This window comes from Fopius arisanus, unplaced genomic scaffold, assembly GCF_000806365.1.
Source record: "Fopius arisanus strain USDA-PBARC FA_bdor unplaced genomic scaffold, ASM80636v1 scaffold00015, whole genome shotgun sequence".
NCBI lineage: Eukaryota > Metazoa > Arthropoda > Insecta > Hymenoptera > Braconidae > Fopius > Fopius arisanus.
The window spans coordinates 1,049,010-1,072,083 of NW_011887754.1; the positions used below are offsets into that span (position 1 = coordinate 1,049,010).

Sequence of the window (23,074 nt, forward strand, 5' to 3'; positions counted from 1 at the left end):
GAGGGGGATGGGGAGTTTTAAAATATTGTTGAAATATTAGAGGAAGTGGAGTCGCGCCCTCGACACAATTTTTATGCTGTTGAGTTTTGTGTATCGCGTGCCACTGCTCTTACAATGTTCAGTTACCTCTCGGTTTTTATGATTTTACCTCTCTTATTCCATGTCTCTGGGTGGTATTACATGAGGGATATTACAGGGATGGGGGATTATGGGACTCTTGTGGGGTGTAATCATCTGACAGTTGCGAGGGCAATTACTCCGTGATGATTTTCCTCTTACGTCGGCAGGAATTCCTCCGTCAATTCAACAAAGATGTTCTGAAATTGCTGGTGATTTTCGGGAAGTTAGAAAATTCGGGTTTGCGCAATCTTCCTCCTTTTTTTTTGAGAATTCTTGGTATAAATTTATATAAATGGATATTTATTCCACCGTTGGGAATAAATTAATTCTTGCAAGTGTGGGGGAATTTTAGGTCCGGGATTGTGGGCATCAGGTCAGTCGTGTCTCAATGCCATCTTGAGATCCATTTTGGGGTGATGCCTGGGATTTTCGAGAAATTTTGAGAATTCCTCTTGAGATTTAAATCCTAATATTTTTTTCTATCAATAATGTGTAAAGTTCATTCAATTGGCGATCCATTGGCGACTGTGTATGGGTTTGAGAATAAATCTGTCTTCACGAAACCGTTTTAGAATTTATGGAATTCAATGCTGTCCCCAAATTTCATGTCAACACGTTTTAAAATCAAAGTAGATTCAAAATTTTAAATGAAAAGGGGTTTGAGAATAAATCTGTCTTCACGAAACCGTTTTAGAATTTATGGAATTCAATGCTATCCCCAAATTTCATGTCAACACGTTTTAAAATCAAAGTAGATTCAAAATTTTAAATGAAAAGCTGCGCTGAGAGATTCCTCATGTAAATGTGTAATTATCCCTGTGAAAAATTATTTTATACTTGAAAATCATGCTGTGGAATTTTTCATTGATCTCCGACTAGTCAACAACACGATCAACATGATCACCAGATAAACAACATTTTTTATCTCGATCACTCAGGAATTCAAACAAAAATAATCAAACGAAATAACACGGATTATTCCCTCCATTTTTATCGTAATTTTAAAAATAAAAAAATTAATTAAAAATACAATCTGTCCAGCCATCGGTTTCTAGTCTCGATTTTCTGATCAAAGAAATTATCATACACATTCTCCAATTGCCATTACCTTCAGCGGTAAAATTTATTTTTAATAAATAATTGTCACAGCATCAATGTCGACTGATTAAAAATAAATATTTCCATATATAGCTACGGAAATAACATTTATTCCACTTATTTCATAAATTATTCCCATTACCTAGAAGAATTATTTATTTTTCATTTTAACGATCTTCAAGTTACCGTTATTACCCCACACCATAATCACCAATTGTTGTAACAGTTGCTTGGGTGAAAAATAATTTGTTTATTCATGCATTTGGTGGTAAATTTTTTAGCGAGATTATAACAAAAACGGGGAAAATTCTCAATAAAGAGGAGTCGAGTCGCGACCGCGAAATGTATAGTATATGTTTCAGTGAGGTAACCCGGTAACCGAGTTTCGTAATCTTGTCCTCTTTTTTATTCAACTCCGCTCCATTACACTGGATATTGATACTGTCACACTCATTAGTGATGCCACGTCGATGGGGGGATAATTTTTTTGGTGGAAACACCGCGATGGAGGCCACTTACGCTCGATGTAATTACCCGGTTCAGTACTCCGAGTTAATTGAGAAAAGAGAGGGTTAACGCCTCCGTACCGGTTCAATCTTTGTTTTAGGCTTTTGTGGAAAGTTTTTCTCGGATCCTGTGGTTTATTTTTTTTTTTCCAGAGTCAAGCTATTCAGGATTTATCCAATAAACGAATGAATATTCAAAAAAGGTAGATGACTAATAGTGAAAAGCGCTCATCGCTTTTATTTCTCTTCCCGATGAAAGCATTTAATTCGATAAAATTTTAGACTTTTAGATTTTTATCGAGAATAACAGAAATGATCGGAGATATTTGAAAAGGAATACAGATACATGTGCGCGCGTCGAATATAGATTTTCACCTGTTATAGCCGATGTTGAAAATAATGTTGAAAATGTTATTTTAACGGGTGAATATTTTTCTTCCTCCCCAGGAATTCGTCGTTCGACCATGAAATTTTGATTAGCGAATAAAAAAATGGCGTAAAAGTCTCAGCAATTTTTTGTTTGCACCTTAAATTTGAAATAGTGGAAATTATTTTGATGTGCATAGTACAAGGGTAAATTGTTGGCAGTACTTCCGAGAGTGGGCAATCAGCTTTAACCCACCCTCAAATTTTTTATCCCCCATTTTATGTCGACACATGGTTGGTGAAACGACAAACCCGCGAGACAATGCGCGCAAGTGCTTGAATTGTCATAAAGACAAATTCATAAAAAGCGAGAAAAATGAAAATTACACATGAGATAGAAGGAAATAAAAAATTATAAACAATGGAGGAAATCCTCTTACAGTTGAAGAGGTCGTTGTGGGTTACATTTGTGTTGCCTACTACAGTCCTCGACCTCGTGCGGCTTAAAGGATCGATTAAACTACCCTCTACAACAAAATGCGGCCACTATTTTCCCAGTGCGTACCTGTTAACATATCAAATATTTATATTGTTAATAAACTTAACGATGTACTGTTAGATTTTTCAATATATTACAACGTACCGATTTTCATAGTCATCTCCTTATATTTCCACATTTTCACATTTCTCTCCAACTTTTGTGAAAATTCACTGAAAATTTTATGCACAACCTGCATAAATTGTGAAATAATTGCACAAGCGTCACTTCAATAAAATTCCTAGAAATAATTACATAAAACTTTATGAAGTTTCATGATTTAATTATTCATACGGAGGCGGATGTTTTTTAATTGCGTAAAATTTCATTTTTCAAATAAATATTTCTCTGAAATGTGTCGGGAGATTAATTTAAATTTCGCGGGGAGATCTAATCTCGAAATTATATTTTATATTAATATCCTTAGGGCTGTCGACTCGGCGTTTTTCGTTATGAAAATAATACTCCGAGGCTGGACTATCTGCGGTAATACTCGTTATTGTAAAAGTCTTCAAAATTAACATTTTTCTAAGTCAGCAGTAAAATTCACCGTTAATTTTTTTATAGTCCGTTTTATGAGTTGAGCACATCTTGAATATTCAAATTTAGGGAGGTTTAATGGCGGGCAATTGACAATCCTCGAAGGAGAGGAAATAGAGAGAATATCGAGGAAATAGTAACGAAGATGGAAACCGGTTTAAGTCGACTTTGTTCTGAGTTTTCAAGAAATATATCCGAGTCTCAAAGCATTAGCTGAGCCTTTCGAAAGATCTTTTTACCCACATTATTTAATATTAAAAATCGGTACGTACAACGAAATGAAAATTGCAATTATTGAAATTTTTTTGAAATAATTTTGAATTTTTTTTTAATTCTGAAGTCCAATGAAATTTTCAAGGAATCAGGCGAAAATTCCGGTGGAAATAAAATATTCAAAATTCCGTATTGCATCATCTGTGAATGAAAAACTATTGGTTATATTTTTTTATCCTTCATTTTCTTTTTTATTTGAGTATTTGAGAGATGTAATCTGACGGAAAATTTCGATTCCGCGAATTCAGATCTCACGTGCATTGACAATATCCAAAATAATTCGGTTGAACGATTTAATTGGAATATTTCCGATAATAAACTCGGGGAATCCCAAAAATAGTCTCTTCAATACATCTCTGAACCTCAAATTAACGGCAACATAAATCGATAAAATGAATGCCGTCTAATTGGAATTTGATTTCGCAGTTGAATATACTGTGACGTAAATTAAAAATGCTAATTGCCCTGCACAATTTTCTTCCATCATTTATACATCAAAGAAACATTCAGAGCAAACACGCGATTTCCACGAGTGACACGAACCCAAACGCGTCCAACATCCATCAAAATGGTCTATAGATTCCAGATATTTATACGCACGAAATCCGAAAATCTTATCGAACCAAAAGATAAAAAGATAAATTAACCTGTCCCTGTTTTTCACCTGTCACTGACACTCGGTTTTTCCCTGTAATTTCCATCTCATGAAAATCGACAGGAGGGAATTGCAATTTATTTTCCCGAAAATTCGAGAGACAAAAAAATGCTGAATGTTTTTTCGATAGAAATATTTTCTTGAGAGGTATCTGATGTGGAGAAGAATGGGACTATTTTTTCCGGGTGCTTCGTAAGTCGATACGGAGACAAACAAAATATAATAGTATTTTTCTCCGAGGAAAGAACGAGAGTAGATGGTGAGGGGGTGGTAGATACGTGAAAACAAAGAAATATAATAATACAATGCACAAGTCATTGAATCGATTGTTTCCTCGTGCCCTTTCGAGAAGGCTTCAAGAATTAATGGAAAGTGATTCTATATTCCCTCCTACGCGATTGAACATCCCGATCAATATTGAGTACTCTTCATAGTAATCTCAAACAATGAATCATCATAAATAGTTCAAAATTATCAACCAATACGAGTCACCCCCATTTTCACGGACATAAAAAAATTCGATAATGCCAAATGAATTGCGAAGGAAATGCCCAATTTTATTTTTCCCCGGTGTTTGGGCCTTATTTATTCACCTGATTGCCATACCCCAATCGGTCTAACAGGAAAATCCCAAAAAGCACAAGTGAATAAATAAAAAAAATGTAAATGTTAAAAGTTGAAAGAAATAAAAGTTAAAAAGTGGAGTTTATTTATAACCGAAGAACTAATCTATTAATTTTTTTTATTCTGTCCAATCGATTGATTTGTATTGTGTCTCCAGGGGAATTTCTCTCGAGTATTTCTTGCATATTTAAAAAAAAGACCTCTTGACTGATGGAGGAAGTGCATCGGGTGTACCTAGAAGTGGTTGGACATTATACTCGGCATGTACGTGTATTTGCGTCACAGGGGTGAGGGGAGTGGGTGGCTTTGGGGTGGTAAATGCAAGGACGCATGTACATAGGAATGTACATGTGCGGGGGTGTGTACAGGTCTCTTCACGTGACGTGACGCGTTGGATAAACGGCCAATTTGCGAGGGCAACCCGTTTATCCAAACCACACATAGAGTTACCATCTCTTCCGTATCTACCTTTGCCAAACTCTTTTTTTTTACTCTTCCATTTTTTTTCTGTATTTTGACCAACCCATCCACCCCCCAAAATAAAAATTAATAATTGGATTCTCAGGACTGAGAAAAAAAAATCCGAAACTCAGAGATGAAGTCATGAGTAGTCCCATAATTGTGATTGTCAGTTTTAAATATTGAGTGTAATTACATTTGTTTGAAATAATTCAGTGAAATTTTGGAGCTGGATTGAAAAATAATCTTTAACTTCTCTATCTTGAAATTTTTCTGTTTTGAAATTTTAATTAAGAGGACTGGAATATATTTAAGAATTTTTTAGACAGGTTTATTGTTGGTTGTTCTTTAAACTTGGAAGGAGAATAGGGAGACAAACACTCGCATTCAAAAGCCGGAGGAATTTCCGGTTCGGAACACCACAATTACCTTCATTTCCCTCTCACAACTGGCACTAGGTTGAACAACAAAAAAGAGCATGCCGGTCCAAAACATTCGGTTCCATTTCACTGTACAGTGACAACGGATACGAGTCGCGGTTGCGGTTTTAAAAAATATTTTTTTACCATTTTACATTCACGATCGATCAAAGGACGTCGATAACGCGATTGATCGACGCGTTTGCGAACGATATTATTGACAGCTCATTGGGACTTATCATGCCCTTTACTTCCTGAAAATAAAAAAAAAATTCCAGAAACAATCCGACAATTTTTAATCAGGTGTACACCAAATGGAAAAATTACCTCACGGTATTATCGATTGACCCTTTCAGTTATCGGGCATTTTGCTTGAGGCCAATCAGGATTCTCCAGTGTCAAGGTTATCCTCGAAAAATGCCTCATCAACGATCGAGTGGAGTAGGAATTCTTCCGGCAGAATTCTTCTTCAAGTATTCCAGGATGTTCTTCCGAGTGCAAGATTCGAGTCACCTGAAAGAATTTGAGAAAGAGGTCAAATGAATTTGTTGATTGGGAGCTTTTTGGATAAGTTAAAAAATTGTCTTCAAGAAATTGATTTAGCATCGGCTCTGGATCTGATTGATATCCACATGAGCTGATTGATATCCAGGTGAACTGATTGAATTTCCGACGGGATTATCGATATTTAACCGGAAGGATACGAGGATCGACGAATAATAATAGTTCTTACGTCACGTCAGACCACTGATGAGAAATATTATGACGTGCATTTAGCGTTCATCCGCTTCCTATCTTTATCTCGTCATTATATGAGTGGCGGTTGCTCAGCGACTGTCGGGGGTACTCCAGAGGGAGAGGGTTCACTCGTCTTGTCGCACTGTCAAGGTTCCACTTGAATGAAAAAAAAAAAATACCTCTGTGTATCCATAAATAATTCACCGATACACACATTACCTTCTGATGGTTTACACTCAGCTGTTGTTTTTATTATTTTTTTTTTGTTCATATTTTTTGAGATTCTTTCTTCCGCTTCGGTATTCAAAGGGTTCTTCAAACTCTAGGGCACTCATTCATTCCTCGTTTTGTATTTCAAAAGCTTTTGTTCTTGGGCGGTCTGTGGACCGCTCCCAGTCAATGGAAAAAGTTTCAAGTTTGGTTCTATGATAATAGAGAGTTCTCCTGTCAAAACATGTGAATTGTTTTTTGCCGCTTTTTTCTTTCGGATTGAGAGGAATTTTCCGATTTTTCCCTCTGGCAGGAGGGGAATTTTATCGGATGGAAATTACGAGTTTAGAATGGAAGCAGTGGGTGTAGGTACAGGGGAATAATTTCCGGTTTCATGACATGTTTTCAGATTAAATACGGTCATAATGAAATTTGATTCATGTCTTATATCAACTCAATGGATTATTGACAGACATTTTTTTTTATATGTTTAATTGAATAATTTAAAGTAGAGGAAACACAGGGGGAATTAAAAAATGATTGGACATGGGTATTAAGGGAATTATCGGCGGAGGTCATTGGGTTGGAAAGGTGTGGGCCGGAAGTAGTCCAATTACGTGACCGGCCCCCGTGAAGATCGCAGTCCGAGATTCTTGGTATCAAGTCACGGCAGGTTGCCACGGACCCCCGATGTTAAGGGTGTGACATAAGCTCGCTATTTCATTGACTCTTTCCCATCTCATACCTCAACATTTCTATCAATTGTTACAACTGCTCAGGGGTGAAAATAATCTCATTCGTTTACATCATCACTACCCGATGCACTGATAAATAAATTACAAATATTCAATAAAAATTACGCGTCTGTTCTGGAAGGTAATAAGAATATTCAGAATAAATAACGAACAGTTGGGGGTGTTTTTCCGGAAATGCAGTCAAGATTTGCAAATAATTTTCAGGCAATTTGTGTTAATTAAATTTTCATTTTGCAGACAATTTGTGGTAATTAAAGACTGGGTGTTGGTATTTATGAATAGGAAAGTTTCAGAGTCAAGGGTTGAACAGCCTCGGTGACTTTTCAGTTGGCAAGTGATACAGAAGGGTAGTGTGAGGGTATTGAGTCGCGTGCCAAAATGCACGTGAGAGACGGTTTTATACACATCTGAAAATTGTCCCAGTGCATTTGAGTGCAGTGACCTAACAGAATGGGAGACTGGTATTACCGCAAACGTGTAGGGGGACTTATTTATCTGAATTCATGCCAAGTGCTGAAATCGTTTATTGTAAATCGAACCCAGCTCGAGGATTTATTCAATCTGTGCAATTTTCGGGGGCTTGGCATGCGGCGACAATAGAACCCTTGAAAAACAATTTTTTCCATTTTTTTTTTTCATATCAAATCAAGAAGCGTTGCACTAACAGAAAAAAATTCTTTTCTCCACTGTATTTATCAATAACCGGGAGAAAAAATTTTAATCGGAATATTTTTTCCAAATTTTTGAAAAATTTCGGGAAAATATTCCGGAAATTTTTTTTATGAAACTGAAAAATTTTATTTCTGGGAAAGGTTTTGAAAAATTTTATTTTTGGGAGAGATTTTGAAAAATTTTTCAAAAATTTGAATAGGAAATTTTTTTAAATAATTTAAATGTCGTATTTTTTGAGAATATTGAAAAATAAAAAAAGTAAGAAAACACCAGTATAATTAAAAAAAAAATTATATTCGCAAAAATATCTAGAAAATTATTTTAAAAAATATTCGACACGCATTTTTGAAAAATTTTTCAAAACATTTCCCAAAAATAAAATTGTTTATACGTCATCACTTGGTCAGCATAATCGAATTCCGCTGGCAAGTGTCACGCTGACACTGCCATACGTCCACATATTAAATAATAACGAAATTCATCAAAACCTGGAGCATCACATGTTCTGCCGAAAAAATGCGATGGATGTAATTTTTTTTTTACCAATTTTTTATTGAAGTTTGTTTATGAGATAGATGTTGAATTATCAGGTTTGACAATCGAAGAAGATGGCGAGCAGTACGGAGGACTACGGCTCAGAGCTCCAGGAGCTCCAATGGGGTGGTGGTGGGTCCTCTCACTTTCTCCGTAACAGCGGAGGTGGATTTTTGAGAGGTGCAGGTGGTGGTGGTGGTGGTGGTGCTGGTGGATGCTATGAGGCTGAAGATCTTGAGCCATCAGGAGGCAGAAGTCGAAGTACTCAGAACAGAGGGTACTACAGTCCACCTGGAACAAGCTACACTATCGTCGAGAGACCACCCAGTGCACCCCATCATCATTCATCCCATGCTACTCCGTACAGACATCGGGGACATGGAGCTGGTGGTGGAGCTATCTCACCGGAACAAGTCTTGAGGTTCGCTACGAAAAATTATTATTCGATTTTTAATTATGGATTAATTATGGATCATTGACAAAATTATGTGGAAAATTCGTGATGAATTTTGCACAGTGGAGAATGCGGAAATTCACTGACGAAATTAAATAAAAATTCCGTGTATTCATCAGATTATTTAACAATGGAGTAGCGGAGAGACGGCAAAATGAGCGTCGCACCCCAGCTTCAAGTCCAGCAAGTGTTTCAGCCCTTCGTGGAGTGAGTTCTGCCTCTCAACAGCAGACACAACCCGCGAGCTCAACCCCTCAATCCCCTCAAGCCCTCAGCCTCCAGGAACTCACTGTCAGAACAATTACCATGACTCGGGATCCACCTGACTCTCACCATGGCTTTGGCATCTGTGTCAAAGGTGGCAAGGACGCTGGTAAGACCAATCTTTCTCTTCTACATTCTCTCTCACATCTTTATTTATTTTATTCATCTCATCTCACTGAGGAACAACCTGAATATATCCCCCGAGGACTCTCTTTCGTCCCAACATATTTTTTTCATCCTTCTCCACACCGGAAATCGAGTTCGTCTCGCTCTTTTTTTTTATCATTTATTTATTATCTTCTTGTCCATTATACTGCCCTTTTTTTTCGTGAAATATGGAGTCTGGTCGACCCCTCGGTTCCTCGCTATTGAAATAAAAAATCAACCGTCCGTTATCAGTCATACAGCGATTGAAATTGCTCTGGCATTCACTGACAATAATTTATTGCCCGCGAATTCATTTTTTAATGGCAATGGATTATTTATTTACTGGAATTAATAAAAAAGTCAACTTTATTGGATTATTTTTTTCAATTCGAGATTGAATCAAATTTAATCGAGTTTTATTTCTGAAATACTTTCAAATCATTTTTTTTTTTAATGATACTAATTAAAAATTCCAAATAATCAATTAAATAAATTAATTGAGCAACAATTTTCGTGGAATACACGGGTTGGGACTTGTGAAGATAGTTACGTGGTTTCCACGAATAATAGAATCCTTTCAATCGCGGTAGTAACAAAAAAGAGAATTTAATTCGCGAAACCAAACAAATAGCAAATTTCTCCAATATGTTCTCTCTTCGTAAATAAAAAAAAAACCGTAAGTACTCTGAAAAAGAACATACTCCATTCAATTTATCAGCGTCTCGATGGCTCGACCAAACTCCCAATTTACCCCACAAATAACAGTCCAGAGAACCAAAGTTAAAGTCACTGGGATTGTATTACTTTCTGTTTTTTTTTTCTCGCTGTACCCAGAAGCACAGTCAGGTAAACAAAAAATAGTACAGGAGCAAATTAAGAGAATGACCTTAATCGATATTATTTCATTTATCAACTGATGCCCAAAGAAAGAAAAACCGAAAGGGGATTTGAAATCATGATATTGACACACGAGTCATGATACTTCAAAGTCTCCGACTTCCATGGGAAAAAAAAATATGTGCAGCATCAAAGTTTAGATTATACTTTAATAAATAAAAAATTCCCATGGCAGACGGTTCAATCACTTATTTTGCCTTCACAATATATTCTTATCAATTCTGTTGTCATGTCCTTTCGCCCCTTTCACAGCAGATCAGTGTCGCATGAATACATCTTTATGAATTTTTTTTGGCATTAATATCTCACCACACGAATTATACCGAGCAGATGAATAAAATTCCAACGAAATTAATCGAAGAAATAATTAATCTAACGAATAGAAATAATTGTGCACACGTGATTCATCTGCTTCAATAATTCCTTCAGCCGCAGAATCAATTATTAATTCAATATATCTAGAATAATCATAGAAATAATTGCATGGTACTTCTTAAAGCTGAGGTATAAAGGTAGCATCGTATTAAAATCTATATCACTCAGATTTACCTGTGTCAATAATGAATTTTCATTCCAATCACAGGTTTTGCATAATTGATAATTCTGCATGAGCAATACGAGGAGCGCCATTAAAGCAGTAATTTGCAATTCATAAAAATATGTCAAATCAATATTCATTCAATTTTTTCAATATAAAAAGAGATAAAATTAATCTAAAAACTTCAACTCCCCACATTTTCCAATATCGATAATATAAAATCATTTGAATACAAAAATTATTGAAATAAATGTAATTTTAATTAATAAAAATCCGGTGCTATATATTAATTATCAAAATACTTAAATAACTCATAAATATCATAAACAATGAGCATTAGTTTAAATTCAAAGGGAATAATTAATCTACCATAGCTTCGATAATCGCCCGATTGAATTTACTTCCACATTTTAAGCTTTCAATCACTTGCGCCACAAATCATTAAACGAGCTCATTGTCCCTGGTATCTCCGTGCCTCAATCATGTCGCTTGATTAATTCTTCAATCCCTTATTCCATTCCGGGAATTCTCACACCAACGGCTAATTAAATACGAGCCCAAGTGCACTATACCCATTGCAACCCCCAGGCGGCCTTCATTCTTCGGATGATGAACTCGTTCACCATAATCTCATCTTCTCAACCTAAACTCTCTACCTCCTTTTATACTCTTTTTTTTTTTCGTTATCATTACATACTCATGGCATGAATTAACCGTAAATCATCGATTCAAATATTAACGATCCGCAAAACAGCAGTTGCATGATATTGCAGTTGCAGTTCATTGTTGCATCCTGTACATAAATTAGGAGGAGTGGAGTTCGAAATTGCTTTTTATGGCCAAAAGGTAATGGCAATAATGGAGATTCAAAAAAATTTTGATAAATGAAAAATTATAATTCTCCAATTTTGGGAATTTTTGAAATTTTGTGAATGGGAGAATTTTTTCATAAACTTTTTTGCTTGATCTTTCGAGAAACTCCACTCACCTTTCTCAATCAATTTCTTTATCTCGATATTTCACAGTATTCGCAATATGTTTCATCTTGCATCTGCCCTGAATTGAAAGTTTAATTTGAGGTGCAGGATGCAGAGCACAGGACGTAGGGCAGTTAGTGCGCACTCAAAGCCAAGATATCAATTCACAGTAGATTTTTATTTATCTATTTTTATAAAATCCTTGAGACTCAGCTTGTCCATAAGTTTATAATCCTCAGGGGATTGTTTCCAGGCGTGGGTGTGTACATCTCAAGGGTGGAAGAGGGTTCTGTGGCAGAGAGAGCTGGCCTCAGACCTGGTGACACAATCCTTGAAGTTAATGGAACTCCCTTTCGCGCTGTCACACACGAAGAAGCCCTCAAGGTGAATTACCTTGGAATAATATTTTTCTCACATTTTTCCGCCATCCACTCCATCTCTCAAATTCCAATAATTCAAGTCTTCACGTTCAAGCAGACTTGAGCCATATTTTGGTAAAAAAATTCAGGCCAATACCAGCTCACTTGAATTTTCATTCAATTTTCACTTTTATCCTTCTTATTTATTTTTTACTTTCACATTAAAATTGATGTTTCTATTCTGAATATTTAAAAAATATGATAAACAATTGGAATTTATACATCGAAATTAATGGACATCGACTGAGGTTCTGTGATTAGTTTCCGAGGGTATCCGAGTAACGAGGAACTGCGTAAAAGTTTCAAGTAGAGCGAAGAAAATGAACTATTCTATGAATTCTGATGTAAACGACGTTGATGAGAATCTGCGCCCCATCACGCTCTAGTGGATTTAACGACAAAGCGAACGGCGACACGACAATGGGCCATCAGCACTATCGGAAGACATTTGGGGGTGAGAGATGAAAAAAATGACGACAAAGAAGGAAACAAAGAGGCTCGAGACTGTGAAGAGAAAAAAAAAATGAGCAAAGAGGGATTTAGTCTTGATGGATCTCCACGTTATCCAGCAATTTTATTTCCTCAAACGAAATCCCTGGGATCCCTCAAGACACACTTTGATGAATTTCTTCGTCAACTGAGATAAATATGATAATAATAATTAGCGATAAGAAAACAAATTGGTCTCATTGGAAGTTCAACTCGAAGTAAAGGGCAGGGGAAAAACTTTTCCCCTTGTGGTAAATTAAATAATAATATTAATTATAATTTTTTTCTCAACGCGCAGAAACCTCTGAAATAATTTTATTTGTGATCACGATTCGATTTTATTTTTCTACTGCTCCCCGTCTCATTGAGACGAAATAAATGACGTGCACCAAGGAAGGGACTTCCCCTTTTTTTATGTTGTAACATGTCGATAGTCAAAAGGTATCTCTCGACCCTGGCCTGGAGTCGCGACTTCTGCTCGTCTAGAATCGATCGACATGAACAACACAGGGAGGGAGATTGAGCTGTCGTTAAATTGCCTCGTCGTTCCACTACTCGATTTTTATTTAATTGATAATATATGCCTTTGATAATCTCTGAAGGATTTCTAAAGAAATTCCAACGGAGATTCAATCAGTTCTATTCATGAAAATTTTCCCAGATTTTCATCGATGGTGAATGAAAAATTGGAGGGATAAGAAATTCTCCTGGTTCTCTGAGGGAATTATTTTCTATCATGCATCTTCTTTTTATTACCAATTAGTCTATCCATTGATCGGTATTTCAATATTGTTATTGAAGTAGGCGACTGTAATTATCTCGGTTTGCACATGATTATGGAATGGAATGGAACGTGCGGGAACTGATATCATGGTAATTTGCTGATGGAACAGAATATCAGAGTCGATCGATACCAAAAGCCAACAGACGTCTTCCCTCCAAATGAGGAAGTGGTCACACAATCCGATATTCTTGATCACAAAAATTCGCGAAAAATTTTCGTTTTAGCACTCATATCACGTGCATTATCCATGCCTTGATAATTTTCCTCCTCTCAAAATATTATCGAAGTAATAATTTCCCTTTAGCCTCCCAATTTTATTCTTCACGAATCCGTCAAAAAAATTGTGCACATCACAGTGAAGGCTGGAAAAAATATAAATTTCACAGCGTGCAGGCGATTGGTGATGAAAAATCAATATTTATCTGATCAATCTGAACGTCGATCATTCCTGAATGACAACGAAGAGATGAGAATGTAAAATAAGTACTGAAGTTTCCCCTCTGGTTTTATGTCAAAATATACGATGACATCAGTAAGGGGTGGCTGCCAACAATCTTCATAAAATAAAACTCCGGTTCATTACCCCAATGGCACCTCTAAAAAACTTGTCGCTCTTGTTCCCTCTACAAGTTCACTCCCATGTCTGTCTAGTTTTATACTGAAGAGTTCCCTAGGAATTGTTGGAGAAGCTGGCGCCAGGATTCCCGGCGCCCTCATTCAACTCCTTGCTCCACCCTCATTTATCCTCCCCTGTACATAGTGACGTAAGAACTATCGTATTCCCACTCAGACCATTTCACCCACTCCATCCAACAGTTTTATTTTTCTCACGACAGTCGAATATTCCGAGGGAGGTTGAGCCTTGAATGAAAATCTTCCAACAACCCAGAGGAAACAGAGGAATCTCCAAGGAAGTCCATCGCATTTCTTCCCCCAACGAGTTTTTCATCTTCCAAACTTTCTTCAGGGTCCAATTTTAGAGAGTGAAGATCATTTATACTCCAGATGGTCCAACCATTGGTAACTTCATCTTTTTCTATATCGATATGAATTGAAATTTTTAATTGAACCTGTCCTCTGGATTACGTTCATCTTTCAGTGAATTCAAGATGGATGATCAATGATGAATTACACAAATCCTCTTACTAAATCCCATCTCGATTAATCGTCGGCGATTTCGCGGGGATTACCAGAGTAAAATACCATATGCATATAGAATCTCAATCTCATCATGAAGATTACTCAGTCCTCCATCGGTGTTTTGACGCAGTTTGTGATTTTCAATAAAGAGAAGTTTGAATGAAGAAGTTTGAGATGGAATGAATCAATGTACCATTCATTCAATGATGGATTCCAATTCTTCCGGAAGTTTTTATGTTCAAAAGACATGTAATTTCTGGACGAATCGTTTTCGTGCCTCTCGTTTATCTCCATCAAAGAAGATCGTTTATTTCAGCCCCGTCTTTCCCTGTGGTAGGGGAGTATTCCTATTCTCTTCAGATTCCAAGATATCCATCAATAATTCCCCTAGAAGATAAGCTGAATTCCGTAATTCATCATTTCGCTAGTTATTCCTCCACAGGATTGCCTATTTATTTTGAAAACAAAAAGGAAACAAAATAAAAAAATTTTAAATTTAAAAATTGAAAATTGAAGGAAAACCTCCGCTCGATATTTTTATAAATTCTTATAAATATTTGATGTTTGATGAAATGAAGAAATCGCGGTCACATCCGTTCGGCCACTAATTAGGGTCACTATGCAAGAAGATATTTTGATAATTACTCCCGGCGTCATTAGCAATCTGATATTGCAATTCCAACTATAATCACGATCAAGATAATTTGATCATCGCAGGAGTTTCTTGGAATCAAATGAAAGTGCATAGCGAATGTTGATTAACTTTCAGTGGAGTGTCCGTATCCCAAGAAATTTTTTTTGTACAGAAACATCAAAGGACTTTCGAGCGAATTCCTTTTCCGAAGAGAATTCCGTCCCTCAAGATCGTTCACAACCGAGATAATTCAGCGAACGATTTCAGTTTCATCACCATAAATTTAAAAAAAGCAATGGAACTCGATTTATACTCAGATAAATTAGCGATTTTCGTTTAGGTGAACCTTCGAGTTGATGAGAATAAAATTTGGGAATTAATCGATTGAAATGTCATACGTGTTTGGGAACCGAGTCTACACCACTGAGAATACCTTTTCTATCCTGGTGGATAGTGGCAGAAATGATGATGGAATCTGTGATGCTATCCGGACCGGGTATCCTAACTATTTGCATGAACGTCGGGGATTGAATTGAAATTCACCAGTGGCTCGTTTAAATCATAGACCAGCCCACATATCGCCACGACAGTCGACCAATCGATTTTTAAATATCTTTTATGACCTACCATCCTGGATTAGCAGATGAAAATTTCTTTTTTTCTCTCTTCCCTTTAAAATGGGGGCCTGAAACATTCCAATTAATATTTTCCATTTTTTTTACCAGATCAGCTACATATGATGTCAAAAATCCATAAATCTTATTTTCAAATACTATCTGAATTTCATAAATTCTTCTCTGCAATGAATACACACTTGTAAAATCTATGGAATAATAATGAAAATTTGATGAATAATTTATGAGCGACAACGAAAAATTTTTCCGATAATCCAATTGGTTTATTTTTTAATCCATTAATCAATTCATTTGATCAATTGGTTAATTTTTTAAATGTGGGATTTTCGACTGATTGAAAATGCGGACAGGTGAAATATCAGTGTTTCTCCGGGTAAAGTTCCGTTTCGAGACACAGGGATTCGAGTCAGGTCAAGGATAGCCAGGATGTGACGTCACGGGCTGTGCCTGGAGATCGATATCCCGGTGGCGCGTCACCCTCCCTGAATCGCACTTCTGCTCATTTATTTCTACTCCAATATCCTAATATCACATCACGAAATATTTCACTGAATTTATTGGAACATTCACGAGTTCAAGTCGTACGTTATTTTTCATTTTTTAAAAATTGCTGAAATGATTTCCAGAAGAGAAAGAGAGGAAGAAGGAAAAAGACATCATTAGTAATAATTGAATATTAGAGGAAATTTCATTTTCAAATGGGAAGAAGAGAGTCAATGGGGAATAATATCGTCGACCTCTTGTTAATTGCGTCATGAGGGCCTTCAATGGTTCATTAAAATTTCGAAAATAAATTGAATTTTCAAATGAATGAGGACAGATATTCTGTATTCATCAAAAGGGATTTATGAGTTTCTATGGATTAATTTAGAACAGTCGGGATTTTCCATACGATAATTTTGTTTACAAGAGCTAGATAATGTTGCATCCCATCGTCGAGTAGAAAATAATAATTGGAGTTGGAATCCGTTATTAAATTTTCAGCTAAAAAACCTGTAATAAACCATAAAAACAAAAACTGTTTGAAATATCTCACCGAAAATCCCACAATCATTCCCAAAAATCGTGATTTTACTCACTCAAATTTGAGTAAGCGACAAAAAAAAATTTTGGTTGAAAATAATATTTTCACTTGAAACCCAAAAAGAAAAAAAATATTCCCTTCCTCCAGCCAACATCTAACAAAAAAAAATCTCAACGTATCATTGATATTTCCCAGAATTGATGTTTACAATGAGAAAAATTGATAGGATTTTTCGAAACAGATGTTGAAGTCCTGTCGTACCTTGAGTATGACAGTGCGAGGTCCAGCTTTAGATCCAAGATGTCGTGGTGGTCATCCGGTGTGGTCAAGCTCTGGAAGACAACAGTCATGTTCCTGGATGGATCGTCAGGGTCGACCAGCATCACCACCGCCACTGCATCCTCGTGACTCGCGTTATGGTTCACGAACCCGAAAAGTTGAGCTCTGTATCGAGCCAGGACAATCCCTAGGGTTGATGATAAGAGGTGGACTAGAGTACGGTTTAGGAATCTACGTGACTGGAGTTGATAAGGACAGTGTGGCCGATCGTGCCGGTCTCTTGGTAATTTTCATCTTTATTGTTTTTCAATTTTATTACTGTGCCTCACCCCCAGGTGAACACTACGCGAACCCTCTGCGACAGGTATAAAAATAAATAAATAATTATTCATTCTCTTCAACCGATGGATCGCCATAACATTCTGTCCTTCGCGCCTTGTAATGTTTATCCAATTTCCCCTGTGTGCCATTAATAATTTATTAACAATTTCGAAATTGAATTGATTAATCGACCGGAGTAGAACAATTCTGACTAAATAATGAAAGAAATAATGAATGTTGGGGATGAATGGGGTAATTCAAATAAATCTTTAATCAATTGCCTTGTTCACGAATTTTGGAATTTTGGAAATTTTGGAAGCAAATTTCGTGGCTCTAGTATGCAAACCGGACGACAATTCATGAAGTAATTGATGTTTGGGAAAATAGGTCGGCGATCAAATAATCGAGGTGAATGGAACGAGCTTCGAAGAGGCCACGCATGACGAAGCTGTACAGATATTGAAGACAAACAAACGTATGAGTCTGGTGATTAGAGACGTTGGTAAAGTTCCTCATTCGTGTACGACGAGTCGGCCAATCGTCGTGCCAAGCTCAAGGTACCAGGATCATGATCCACAAATGATACTGGAAAGCCCTGGAAATCGTCCACCTAGTCCTTCGTAAGATTTTTCATTATAACTCCAGAGTCCATTTGAATTATTTCAAATCGTCAATTAACTCGTCATTCTTTCGAATGAAATTACTCCATTGGAAAATGTAATTACAGTAGTGGTACAAGTGAATGGAGACATCGGGTCCACTCGGTCTCTTCAGCAACAGCAGCAATGGTGGAGGAAAAGGCTCGGGTTGTTCTAGCAAGAAGTGAACGTGCAGCCCTCTCTCAACTCCTTGCGGACTACAGGATACGAAGACTAACGATTGAGGATTTAGTGGCTTCCCTGGCTGATCTTCTGAACACCCACGAAAAGCTCACTCTTCTTACCGAACTCCGGGAGCTCGTTGACAGTAAAGACAGGGCAGCTTTTGATGACCTCGTCTATCGTCCAAGGGCCACCATCACTCGAGTACGTCTGTTCCTACTTAATCACGTCTTATCTGAACTTTACGAACGCAAATTTAGGTTTTAGTCTGCAGTAGACAGACCCTCATATTTTCCATTAGTCAAGCATTTTTTTTTTAATAATACTGTTACTAAAAATATAATTTTTTCTGGGATTTCATTGTTATTTGCAGAGAAAAGGCGATAGAGCACATTCGGATCTCGTGGTGACACCCTCTATACATGACCTTCCGGTAAGTGATAACGATAAATTCGAGAGGATCTAAATAATACTCAATCACGAAACCTCACTGACTATTTTAAGATCTTTATAGTATTTTCTAGAATACAATAAAATTCCCCTGTCTCTTCTCTGTCTTTTACTCTTTCTGCGTGTGACCCACCTTGCGCTAGATCCTGTACTAAAATTGTTGTTCTATGGAATAAGATAAATTTGAAGGAATTGAGATGAAGAATATCGTATCGCTCAAATTAATATTCCTTCGTTTGAATTCTTTATTTAATACCTTAGTGGCAGTCAATGGAGATACATTTTTTATCAAGAACTTTTATGGTACAACTTTGAAAACCACTTTTTACTCGCCGATACAATAAAAATATTAATAAAAAAACGAGTTTTTAACGAGCGTCTGAGTTACGAGCCTGAATTTTAATCGCAAAAGATAAAACCTGGTTTTTGTTTTCCACTTGTATCGTAACTATTTTTCCACTGAAACCTAATAAACAATTTCAAGAAATTGAGAAATCATAACAAAGATAATTTACTAATAATAGAAATATTATCCATCGGAAACCGTCGGAATAATTATTTTCATTTCTACATTCCCCTGGAAAAAAAAATACCGCCATTGTGCTTATTCCATTCAGCAACTGAATATTTTATGTTGTCACACACGTACACGGGATATCTCAACTCCTTAGAAAACAATAATTCACTGCTAGATTAGCTGCAGAAAAAGCTCCTTAATGGAACTCCTGAAAAAAAGTCAATATATGTGAGAAAAAAAAATGTATAAATGTACTCTTTATCTGGAGAGGTGCGAGGAAGGATGGCCCATAGGATCCTGGATATTATCAAACAACAAAAAACCCCCCAAAAAAAAAGCACGAGCACGAGTCTATTGATTACATCATTAAGCCTGCTAGTATCTGCCTTCTTTTCCTCATTCTCTTCTTCTCATTCCCCGTTTCTGACGAATGCCGCATGTTCCATAAAAAAAAAAGCCTCACCTGGCTTTCTACTAGGGTACAAAAGTTTCCACTGAAAATTCTTTTGTTCACCATTTTTTTACCCATCATTTTAGCGCTTCAATCCAGCTATCGCTAGCCTTGTCTTGTCATTGATAAAAAAAACTGAAATCCACGATAAATCTGTTAACTGGCACGCAATCCCTGTGCTTCTGATCGATACCTGCCTAATCAAAACCGTTGATAAACAAAGAATACTCGAAACTTTTCTCATCAACAGAAAAACACTGACGTTTTTTTATAATTATTTGATTTCGAATATTTATCCCACCGAGTTCGCCTGAGCTTTGCTGAAATTTTTATGTTCGTGCCGTAAGTTTTGCCATGATGATATTGCATTTAGCCGAAATGCAGAAATAGACAACGAAAGGTTTTTTTTTTCTCGTACACCTGCACGGAAAGTTCGTGCTGGGCTCTCTGATGAGTGAGAGGATAATGGGCGTTCTTACTCCCAAGGGTAGAAAGCTGTTACTTTCTCCCCTCGTGGGCTGCTTTTACCATTTGAATGAAAAGTCTTTATTAAAAGTCTTAATTTTTCTCTCATTCCTCCAAAAGCTTAATACGAATTTTGTTTTGCTGGTGTGTTGAGATAGTGGATTGTCCGGCTTAGGAAGGAAAATGGAACAGCAATATTCGCCTGAATCCTCATGCGGGTTGGAATGTCCTGTTTTACTTTAGAGGCACATACTATTTTTCGTTATAATTCGAGAGATTTCATAGTAAATCGAGAAAGGAACTTGGGTTATTGTATTCTGAGAATTATTGAAGAGAAGAGAAATCGGAATTGAATAATCATTTTCCTTTCATGATTTGGGGAGAAAGATTTTTCCGTGAAGACGACGAATGACGAAAAATTGTATGTGGACTTGGCGCGAGGAAAACGCGACTTTCCGCCCTTGTAGCACAAATTATTATATTTCCATTATTTCATGCCATCTTCGATTTTATTCGTATTTATTCCCATCACTTGAGAGGCATTTGAAGTAGAAGAATTTGTTAAGAGCGGATAAATGATTGCTCTTCATTTTTTGATCGGTTAATGCCAGAAAAAGGGGAAAATATTTTGATAAAATTGTTCTCGTCACTCGTGATGATCGAGCAGTGAGAGGACCATGATTTGACCATGATGAGTAATTATGATGATTCATTAGAAATTCAAACAGGCAAGGGTCATCTTATTTTTACATTTTTTCACATCATAATGAGAACAATTCTTCAAAAATCATCCGCCGAGTTTTTTCACGCATTAGTCGAAGAGAATGTGTCAAGCAAATATTTATTTATTATTCTGGCATATTTTTCTCTCGTCTGTCCTCTCAGGAGTCGTAATATCTTGGTATAATTTCCTCCCGCATTGAGAAAGGAAACGAGGTCGGACTGGTGACTCAAAGCTCGGGCAAGCTCGATGGAAGAAATAAAAACGGGCAATTTCCAAAAAAAAAAAAAAATCAACAAATAAAAGATGACAGAGACAAGGATTACGGAATTGTCTCTGTGATTTGTCGCAGAGGAGTGGTGGTCGTCCAGGAAGGCTGGTGGACATCGAGGGAGATCCTCTGGGTGTAACTGGACCCTTGCTGACGCGGGAGAACCAGGAGTACCGGTCACCGAGTGAGGACAGCGGCCTGGGGGCTGATATGCCCAGAATTAGGTGCTCGACAGTCAGAACCCTCTAAAAAAAAATAGACACCCAAATTCCAAATAATTCTTGTCCCCGGGGACGATCATTCCATTCATTTTTTTCACTCATCATCGCTCTGAGTCCTTGAAATCCTGGAAAACCGATCGATTACGCGTATCCAGGGGTTACCGTCGGCAACAAAGTTGATGGAATTAGTTTCGGTGACTTTCGAGAGTCGAATTTCAGTTCGTTTGCATTTTTTAAATAGAATTCAGACTCAGTGAATGAAGACGAGTGAAGAAATTGGTGTGAAGCGTTCCTGGAAGCTGAAGGGAAAGTCGAAAATGAGGATAAATTGTTTTAAAAATAGAGCATAATTATAATGAAAAAAGAATAGCCGAGAACAGCTTCGATATTTGGGCTTCCAGGCCGGGTTGCAGACGTGCCCAGCAACATCAGGTAGCCACATCCGACCTCGCCCTCTCCAATGATGATGAGTGCGACAATCAGGTACTTGAAATATCACTGAAAGCACGAATGTCTTTCAAAAGATAAATAATTACAACCGAGTTGAACCGACTTTATCAGATTATTCCTGCACAATAACAACCGCTTCGTTATGTTATAAATGGATATTTTGAAAGCCAAACATGACTGTTTTTGGTTAATGATAGAATCCACTAAATCTAGTCTACCACATAATTTCAGGATTACGAAGACGAGATTGAGAGCGACAGAGGCAGAAGACACAGCTCTCCAAGTGGCTCCCGAGGGAATTCCCGGGATTACGTACATCATCATCTGCACCCCGACAATTTGGTAAGAAGCCATATCTCCATTTTATCATTCTTTTTTATTCCGTAGACATGAGAGAACGTGGAGGTATTTTTTATTCGATTCAACTAGATTAGTCCCAGTTATATTAGGATTCTAGATACAGGTTTAAGTGTTAATTGGGTGTTTAAAGGCGAGTTAGTAATAGTTATTAAGCATGTTATGCAGAATTTATTGGAGGGATTAAGTAGGACAGTGAGTTTAAAAAATATATTACGAAATGGTCAAGATCGGTGATGATTGGAAAGATATTTTTCCAATTAAGTAGTTCAATTGAAATGGAAATTCACGAGAATGGAATTGTCGATAACGATCCACAAGGTCTGGCGTGCCTCTTGAGCATTACCGGAATAAAAATCAAACGAGCAATCTGGATAGGGCTCATCCCCTGACCAAGACCACGAGTTCATGGTCGTCCAAGATTTTTTCTTCAGCGATATTTTTCCCTCCATTTGTTTTTTCTCTACTCCAGTCATTTTCTCGCGTGCAAAGTACATTTTGCGGGATAATGAAGACGCCAATTACAGAATTATGTATTATTTTTTTTTCTCGCTGGGTTTAACGAGACGCAGACATTAGTACAGCTTCATAAAGCCAACCGAATAAGGGTTGTAATTGCGTATGGCATCGGTGAGGTTTTACGAGTAGCGACAATATTTGATGTTTTTTTTTTTCAGTGGTCAGTTTTATATATTTTTTTTTTTTGTTCGTCCAAGTTTTATTGCTTGGACATCGAATGCGACAGGGAGAGTGTGAGGCGAAGGTGAAACTACCTTCTTACAGGCCTCGCTCGAGTGAGCTCGAATGAGGAAAGCGAGAGCCGATTATATCCTGAAACGAG

At 36.9% G+C, this 23,074-nt stretch overlaps 1 protein-coding gene across 1 annotated transcript in view; it reads left to right on the top strand.

Moving 5' to 3' along the window:
• dysc (dyschronic) overlaps positions 1-23,074 on the top strand; it is a 33,324-nt gene that overhangs the window by 550 nt on the left and 9,700 nt on the right. The window contains exons 2-12 of the mRNA XM_011299783.1: positions 8,564-8,928; positions 9,081-9,334; positions 10,207-10,218; positions 12,038-12,168; positions 17,151-17,471; positions 17,897-18,129; positions 18,237-18,534; positions 18,704-18,763; positions 21,287-21,429; positions 21,828-21,909; positions 22,108-22,218. Of these exons, the coding sequence (XP_011298085.1) occupies positions 8,582-8,928; positions 9,081-9,334; positions 10,207-10,218; positions 12,038-12,168; positions 17,151-17,471; positions 17,897-18,129; positions 18,237-18,534; positions 18,704-18,763; positions 21,287-21,429; positions 21,828-21,909; positions 22,108-22,218 (1,992 nt within the window). The 5' untranslated portion in view covers positions 8,564-8,581. The remainder of the gene's footprint in view (positions 1-8,563; positions 8,929-9,080; positions 9,335-10,206; positions 10,219-12,037; positions 12,169-17,150; positions 17,472-17,896; positions 18,130-18,236; positions 18,535-18,703; positions 18,764-21,286; positions 21,430-21,827; positions 21,910-22,107; positions 22,219-23,074) is intronic.